At 40.6% G+C, this 9,326-nt stretch overlaps 1 protein-coding gene across 1 annotated transcript; it reads left to right on the top strand.

The window, feature by feature from the left end:
- The first annotated feature begins 1,409 nt into the window (after positions 1-1,409).
- Positions 1,410-6,953, top strand: LOC134445390 (N-acetyllactosaminide beta-1,3-N-acetylglucosaminyltransferase 4-like). The gene is made up of 3 exons (XM_063194475.1): positions 1,410-1,485; positions 5,348-5,822; positions 6,059-6,953. Exons 2-3 carry the CDS (start codon positions 5,350-5,352, stop codon positions 6,684-6,686), a joined length of 1,101 nt encoding a protein of 366 aa, XP_063050545.1. The 5' UTR covers positions 1,410-1,485; positions 5,348-5,349; the 3' UTR covers positions 6,687-6,953.
- Positions 6,954-9,326: the final 2,373 nt, after the last annotated feature.

Here is a 9,326-nt window from a genome sequence, read left to right as displayed (position 1 = left end):
CAGATAAGTCACTTCAAAACACTTCAAATACGCAGATTAGGTGTCATACTTAATCACTGAATCACTCTCACCTCTCCAGAAAGTCGACTTTGGCCTTAGGTGTATGTTTAGGGTCATTGTAATCATGGAAAGCAACACAATGAAAATCAATGGAGTTCAATGAGAGATGGTGACATATTCGCTATTCGTAGAGCAATACATGTTTAACTTCATGATTTAATCAATGATAAAAGCCCTCAAACACCTGCAGCATGCATGCAGCTCCTCATAAGAGCCGTATCTGTACCATGTTTCACTTTATGCACCATTTCTCTTTTTTCATATTCTTCATCTCCAACACCATATAGTTTTGATGCTATCAGTTCTAAAATGGTTGATCTTGGGATCTTGACTTCAGAGTATAAGTCCCATTAGCCTTCATTTTTGTCAGAATTAGGCCTGACATACTCTTGGTTGGCTTTTTTGAGACAGGACAGTGGGAGAGACTTCTTTGGTGTTAAAGGTGAAGAATTTGGAAAAAATACATGGTGCCTAAAGTCAAACATGGGAGGGATACAGCTCTTATGTGGAGCTGCATGCATGCTGCTGGTGTGTGAGGGCTTTTATCATTGATTACATCATGAAGTTAAAAATGTATTGCTCTACGAATAGCAAATATGTCACCATCTCTCATTGAACTCCATTGATTTTCATTGTGTTGCTTTCCATGATTACAATGACCCTAAACATACACCTAAGGCCAAAGTTGATTTTCTGGAGAGGTGTGAGTGAATCAGTGATTAAGTATGACACCCAATCTGCGTATTTGAAGTGTTTTGAAGTGACTTATCGGCTCATTTTCACATTATGTTCGATAGGCGACAAAACTTTTGTCTTGTCAAAATCTGCCCTGTCTGTGTTCATTAAAGGGTCAATCTTTCTTTGGTGCATGAAATGTATTTTTGTACATACATTTTCATTCGAGAGGGTTGTAGCTTTCATATGAGTGACTTCTGAAGCCAAGTGATTAATTGAAAGTCAGGTTATTAGCTGTTATTCCAAACAGATGGATAGGCGACAACTCTTTTGGAGGCGAGTGTACAATAAGTGCTGATCCACCCCCCTGCAATAACAACACTGCTTCTTCTCTTACGGTACATCGGAAACAGGAGGAACAGGACTTCACTCTCCACCCCCACCCCCACCCCTCTCTCTCTCTCTCTCTCTCTCTCTCTCTCTCTGTGTGTGTGTGTGTGTGTGTGTGTGTGTGTGTGTGTGTGTGTGTGTGTGTGTGTGTGTGTGTGTGTGTGTGTGTGTGTGTGAGAGAGAGAGAGAGAGAGAGAGAGAGAGAGAGAGAGAGAGAGAGAGAGAGAGAGAGAGCGAGAGAGAGAGAGAGAGAGAGAGAGACTAAAGCTAAATCCCCAGTGACTTGTCACTCTGTCACCTATGAAACGCAGGTGCGCTGCCTCCCAAGCACATACACTACCCAGCCACACAGCATTACTGGTAAGTACTGCTTCATTTAGCTTCTTTTATGTATTTGTGGTAGGCTATGTAACACAAAGTAAACAACAGAGTTTAACACACATTTATCGACTAGACTAGCAACTCTTTTTCCTCACTTTTTTGGTTGCGTCTGACTTCTGGTAACTCTAAGAAGGAATGTGTCATTTTTTGACACATGCATTGTGTTAAGGTGATTTCAACACATAGTGTGTGGAATGTGACACAACATGTGTATTATTCAGTTAAAATGCTGTGTTCGACACATGTGTTGTAAATTGCACATTAATTATTTTTGTCATGACTATATTTTAAATTTACAATGTAGCCAAATACTCATTACATACAATGAATATGGCTTGCATATGACTCAAACTTAGTTTTTATTTCATTGATTCCTTGTTATTATACTACAATTACCCCTTTCCTACACACAAATGACACACACATCTAACAATTTACACAAAATGTGTTGTCGATGAGCTCACACAATCAAACTCATGTTGTGTCATTTCTGACACAGTACTCCTTGTACCCTATAGAGGCTGCTGGACTAGTGTGCCTGTCTGATCATTAGTGGAGGACACATGTATTTATGGGACACAGACTGAGTTTTGTCCACTACGTAAGAGTTAAGTTGCAAGTGGATAAAGGAGAAGTAACGTGACGCTCATGAATGGATATCTACGTAGAGATGTCAATAGACGATATAACAGCATTAGACATGGGAAATGGGCAAATCACCTGAAAGTCTTTGACAAACAAGCTGTAATGTTGAATTTTGGAAATATTTTTCTAACTGAATTACTACCGTGGAGTACTGTACTTGTGAATGAGAAAGCATGCCACGGCTTTTAATTAGTTGGGTTTGTAAAGTTGTGAAATGATTATATGCTGGTCGATTGAATGGATAAATCGTTGATTATTGATATGCCAGTGTACATATGTAGGGTACAATTATTATGTATATAATTATTATATATTTTATTAGTATTGAGATAACCCAATGCTTTTTGAATACCTATACACACTTATTCTCATTAATTACTTTGGTTAGCCAAAGCCAGTGCAAAAGTAAGAAAAATTCCCCACTTCAGAAAATCAGCAAATGCCGCAGCTGTGTCAAAGGGGCGTGTGGCTTGACACGCAGGTTTGAGAGCAGTTTTGTAAATCTCTGCAGTGGATGCTGGCCGCCAGTATTTCCCTCTGGCAAACTGAAGAAGCTAACTTTTTGTATAGCATACCTCAAACTTTGTGGTTAACGCCAGGTTAGGCTATTACTTTTGTACCATTAGATTTTTTTTAAAAAGTGGTATCACTTCAATCCCTTCTGTCAACATTATCTCGTAACATAGCCCACATAAACTGACAGAAAGTGAAAACTACCCAAATGATTTATATCTGTCATTTTCCAAATTCTTTGCCATTGCGCCAGAGAGGCTCCTAGAATCTCAGATTGTGCCACTGATTGTATTGTCTGTTAATATTTCCTCAACCTTTCCCTGTGAGGAAACTCCTTTGTCAAATATCCACTCCCATTTGTTCCTTAGTGACGGGACACTATTTTACACAGATTATTTTCACATCACTGTCACTTGTTCTTAAATGCCTGAGTCAATGGTCAAAGTCAAACATAGCCAAGTTTTCAAAAGAGTTAACTTTGTATTACTTTTTTCGGTAGATCATATTTGCCCATGCATTACTGTATCTGTATCACATCTGTAAGTTGCATGACTGTGTAGCCAAGCCTATCCATCCATCCGTCTGTCTGTCTGTCTGTATATCTGTCTATCTATCTATCTACAAACTATCTATCTATCTATCTATCTATCTATCTATCTATCTATCTATCTATCTATCTATCTATCTATCTATCTATCTATCTATCTATCTATCTATCTATCTATCTAGGCCTATCAGCCTACATTTCTAAGTGACAAGGACTAATGCATTAAAAACTAGAAATGCACTAGAAATGCAGACCTCCGCCAAGGAAGCTGTTTGATAGAACATAAGACTATGTTACACCATATTTTTTCCAAGTCTTTCTGCCTTGTTTTTGTGGAGTTTGAAACTTGAATGTCAAAACTTGTCCTACCCGGCAATGGTGAAGAATCTTTAAGAAATTCCTGGATCCGAATCGTGATCTGATCACCCCCAAAATTTGTGTTCCGTTTGTCATTTCCAACAACTCCACAAAGTTTAATCAAAATCCGTTCATAACTTTTTGAGTTCTCCTGCTGACAGACAGACAGACAAACAGACAAACCAACCCGACCGAAAACATAACCTCCTTGGCGGAGGTTAAAACATAACCTCCTTGGCGGAGGTAAAAACATAACCTTCTTGGCGGAGGTATAATAATTACAGGGTTATTTTTCCTTCCCTCAAGCCATCAGGATGTTTACAGTAACTTGGCGGAGGTAATAATGATTATAGGGTTATTTCTTCCCTCAGGCCATCAGGATGTTTACAGTAACTGCCATGAACCGCCATAGATCTAAGAACCACTCTTAATCATTATTAAAAGTATTTTTTGGTCTTTTATGACTTTATTGATGATAGGACAGTGTGAGAGGTGGACAGGAAGCGAATGGGGAGAGAGACGGGCAGGGGTAGGCAAATGACCCGGGCCGGGAATTGAATCCGGGTCGGCCGCATTGGCAGATGAGTGCCTATACTGGTTGGCCACGGCAGGGCCCTTCATCTCTTTTTTCAGTCTTTTTTTTTTTTTAAGTATATATTTTTAGGGGCTTTTATGCCTTTATTTACAGTATTTCTCAATTGGTTTTGTACATTTCTCGAATCTCTCTCGCAATTTGCAAAACATAATATTCATTCTCAAAATAGCTTTAACAAATGGCAAAACACGGTGGATAACCTGCAAAACCGAGTCTCTTGCTCAAAACCCTTATTTGTCTTTCAAAAACCAAGTTTTTGTGTCAATGAACGTATCAGCGCCACCAGAATGGTTAGTCATTGTGTCATAGTGTATGGACAAGCTAGTCAAATCAATTTCTCATGTTGTCAATTGAATAGTACACTCTTGAGGATCTTTTCTGAAACAAAATGTTGTTTAGATTGGATGGGAAATGTTGTAAATTCAGTTTTATATTACATTGATCAGATAAGATTGAGATAGTTTCATGCATTCAGTGACAAAGCTTTTTGAGTGATATGACAAAAGCAATTGATAATGTACGAAATCACTGAGAATTGTACACAGCCATGGCATGGTGGACGAGAGCATTTGCTATATGCCGAAAACAATGAGAAACTGATTTGACCATGTGCACAGGTAACACCAGGAAGTCACAATTGAACAAAGACTTTTGAGAATCATTATTCTGTTATGAGAAATGTACAAAACCAATTGAGAAAAACTGTAATAGGACAGTCTGAGATGGTGACAGGAAGCGAGTGGGACAGAGAGACGGGGCGGGATCGGGAAATGACCCCGGCTGGACTCGAACCGGGGTCCCCGTGGGCATGCAAGCCCAAATGTGGGGGGCTTAGCACGCTGCGCCACAGCGCCCCCTCTTTTTTCAATCTTTGAGACTTTTTCTATTTTTTTTCTACTTTTTCTTTTTACTTTTTGAGCATTTTTTTATAGGCCTACTTATGAATTCTTCATTCCTGAATACATGGCAATAAATAGGCTATCTTGTACCCACCCTTCTACCTTGCACCTTGAACCTTGTATCCTTATATTTTCTGAACTTACATTTCAGAGTAAACCATTTGCCATATAGAAAAGCCTACGGCCTTGGTATGTTGTGGTAGCCAGCTACCAATTGGTAACCTTGAAGGTTTTATAGCTCTTATCTAATCTGCTTGTGTATATTGTCTTCTGTGCACGTTTCAGGGATGAGGAGGATGGTAGCAGCCCCGCGTCACTATTGGCACTGGTTTTGCCTCTTGGCCGTTGTCTTCTGCTTCGTGGTTATCCAGATGGACCAGTTTGACCCTGGAAGCCTTACCACAGTGGCCTCACCTGTGTCCACACCTGTGGCGGCAAAAAGCACCACTCTCTCCTCGCGCAGCAACACGGCGCCCCGCGAGTTCAAATGCGACCCCGCCAGCAATAGTACCATCCCCTCTTACCTGCCCGAGGCGCACAAGGACTTCATCCGCTACAAACACTGTCGGGAGTTCCCCGTCTTGCTGAGTCCGACGCCCTGCGAGGAGGACGTGCACCTGCTGCTGGTGATCAAGTCCACGGCCATGCAGATTGAGCGCCGCGCCGCCCTGCGCGAGACCTGGGGCCAGGCGGGCTTCGTCCAGGGCCGACGGGTCAAGCTGCTCTTCCTCATGGGCCGCTCGAAGGAGGACGTGCGGGGGTATGCATGAATGAATGAATTTGATATAATGATTAGATCTTGAATAATGATTTTGAATATTGACTAATGATTAGATGATTATATGATTATGATTTGACCTCATGACATTTGATGTCAATCAAATCATTCATATAACCCGCACCACATACTTAAATTAAAAAAAACAGAGAGTCAGGATAGCACAATACAGCTTGGAAGCTTATTTTTTTCGTTTTGGTCCTTGGTGTGCATGGCAGGTACAACATCGAGCCCATGCTGCAGTGGGAGAACCGGCGGCACGGGGACATCCTGCAGTGGGACTTCCTGGACTCCTTCTTCAACCTCACGCTCAAGGAGCTGGGCTTCCTCGACTGGTACTCCGAGTCGTGCCGCAGCGCCCAGTTTGTGTTCAAGGGCGACGACGACGTGTTTGTCAACACGCACAACCTGCTCGAGTTCCTGAGCGGACACAGTCCCAACGAGCACCTTTTCACGGGGGACATCATCCCCATCGCCTGGCCTATTCGAAACAGGAACAGAAAATATTTCATTCCTGTGGAGATGTTCCCCAACGGTAAGGCTTACCCAGCCTACGCGGGCGGAGGCGGCTATCTGATGTCCAGGAAGACTGTGCTGGGCCTGAAGGAAGCAGCCAAGGACATCGAGCTGTTCCCCATCGACGACGTGTACACGGGCTTCTGCCTGAAGAAGATGGGGGTGAAGCCTCGACTCCACCCGGGCTTCCGGACTTTTGGCTTCAGTCACGGCTTCAAGCACTTTGACCCGTGCATCTACCGAGACATCATGTTGGTGCACAAACTGAATCCAGTGGAGATGTGGACTATGTGGGCCCTTGTGAATGATCAAAACTTTATATGCAAATAAATGATGTGGGGGCCTGTGATGGCCAAGGGAGGGAGGGACAAAGGGGTCTAGGTTGTCCTGGGCTCAGGGAGAGAGGGGGGTCCGGAATTGGGTCCTCATTACATTGCATGTATTGCATGAGAGGGGGGCCTTTCAGTTTACTTACAGCTGGGCCTGAGCCAATGTTGCTAGCAGCAGAACTTTATACCAACATGAACTGAAGCAAATACGCTTACCCTGTGGTAGGCCTATTTGTGTGTGTGTGTGTGTGTGTGTGTGTGTGTGTGTGTGTGTGTGTGTGTGTGTGTGTGTGTGTGTGTGTGTGTGTGTGTGTGTGTGTGTGTGTGTGTGTGTGTGTGTGTGTGTGTGTGTGTGTGTGTGCGTGTGTATGTGTGTGTATATGTCCGTGTGTGTGAGTCAGTGAGTGAGTGAGTGAGTGAGTGAGAGAGAATGTGTACAATAATACCTGTGTATGCTGTATCTTTATCATGAAGTAATATGATTACAGTTTTTTGTTCGCTAAAACCCATTTTGTTTTGTAACTTGCTTTTTGAGGAACTCTTTACACAGATGCACAAACCTATAACTAAATTAGCCAAACAATTCACTGCCTAAAACTCATTTTGCACAACTGTGAACATAATTTAATTGCGTAGTACACACAATTTCCAAATGAACACACTTCTTACCTCCTCAAAGTGACATGATTTTGGCAAAGGGTGTCTTAATTTTTACAGACTCTGTGTTTAGTAGCTGCAATGTGTGTTATTAATGTGATGAGTTTTATTTATTAATTCATGTGTTTTCATTTCATTTGACACCTGTAAATAGAGTGAAGGAAACTGTGTTAAGATGTACTGTATCGCTACATTATTTTGCTGTTTTGATGTGAGGTTGCTATACTTGTGCGAGTTGTGCAAAAAACGGCTCAAGTTACAAAAAAACGAGCTTTATTGATCACACAAAAACTGTAATATTATTAAGCCCAGCTGTGCACTGTGAATGTCTTTGTTGATCTGTGTTTGTAAGTTCCGTTTAAAATCTATTAAACTCTTAATAATAAATTAAACTCTTTGCAGAAAGTATTTTTAAGAACTACTTGCAGAATATTCTACCATAATTTTGCATCAAAAATAGATTATGTAAATCTGCCACTTTGCAGTAGGCTACTGTGAAAAAAAAATAAAAAATAAAAAAATTATGCTAACTTCTTGCGTGACCTTAACCCAAATATTAAAGGTCCTGAGTGAGGAGGCTTTAAGCATTTCGCTTATTATTGTTGGGGCAGCCGTGGCCTAATGGTTCAGGAGATGCGCTTTAGATCAGAAGGTTGCAAATCCCACCCTTCCACTCCTCACTACACTCTTGGCTGAGCTGCCCTTGAGCAAGGCACCTAACTAACCGCATACTGCTCCAGGGACTGTAACCAATATCTTATAAATCATAATACGTTGCTTTGGATAAAATAATTGTTGGCTAAGTGTATTGAAATGACAAAATATTGTATATAGAGAAAGGGTGGGCCAGCCTTTTCACCACCTACGTAGGGCCCTTGCGGAAAATGATTGTGCAAATGCATTTGGGTGGTTGACATGACGTGGCCTTTTTTTGTTCCCCTATGTCAAAGTTATGCAATTTTTATAAAAAGGTGCTAAAAACTGTGTTTTTGTTGTTCAGAATGTGCAGTTGTATAAGTTCATATAAATCACTTGCAACATTAATCTTCAATTTATTCACAACTTAGAGCCAACGTAGAAAAAGCTCATATGGTGTGACGGTTCCAATCCATGTCCCAAAGTTTGATTTTGAATAAAAACTGGAAAATGTACTCCTTTTCTGTATATTCGGTCATGTAATTATAGCCAAGACATACATTGTTGAGCCTATTTAGTGAAGATTTCAGGCATTATAAATTTGAAGCCACCATTAACTGAAACATTTTGGTCCCAAAATTGATATCATATGGTGTGACACCTTATTTCAATTTTTTAACTGGCAATTGTATGGACACCGTTGCCAAGTGAGGGGTCCTCATTCTTTCAGGAAGAACAATATCACCTCAGAAGGACATTGAAAGCTATAAGATGAGTTTTAGGCCTTTATAATGTCCCAGAAAAATCAACTTTATCCGGCACCGCTGCTCCAGTTCCATGTTGCATGTGTTTTGGTGTGACACATTTTACACAAAAATAAAGACAGATTCTTTTTTAGTCAATATAACCTTGACAATTATCTTGTCATATTGCATTTAGCATGGTTTTACATGGCTAACATGAATACACATTGCTTAATCTCATGAAATAAGGCAATGAAACCTCATATGGTGTGACAAAATATCATAAGGTGTGACAGTTTTCTTGTCACACCATATTACAATTTTGTCACACCATGATGAGCTTCATTTTAATACATAAATGCCACATGTATTTCATTTTTCATGGCTAATATGCAGATTTGTTTGATATAATGATGCTTTAAAACATGTTAGTGGTGTATATGTATTATTCAGACACCAATATATCCACAATATCCATACATGAATATGAATTCATGATAACATGCTTCTTTTTATAATTTAAATGCTTCACATTTCTTTTATTTGTTTAGGCTATTTATTTACTTTTCAACTTTATTAAGATTGTAGCATGTGGATAGAGGTGG

The sequence above is a fragment of the Engraulis encrasicolus genome, chromosome 3 (assembly GCF_034702125.1).
Source record: "Engraulis encrasicolus isolate BLACKSEA-1 chromosome 3, IST_EnEncr_1.0, whole genome shotgun sequence".
Taxonomy (NCBI): domain Eukaryota; kingdom Metazoa; phylum Chordata; class Actinopteri; order Clupeiformes; family Engraulidae; genus Engraulis; species Engraulis encrasicolus.
This window is presented reverse-complemented; position numbering and strand designations above follow the sequence as displayed.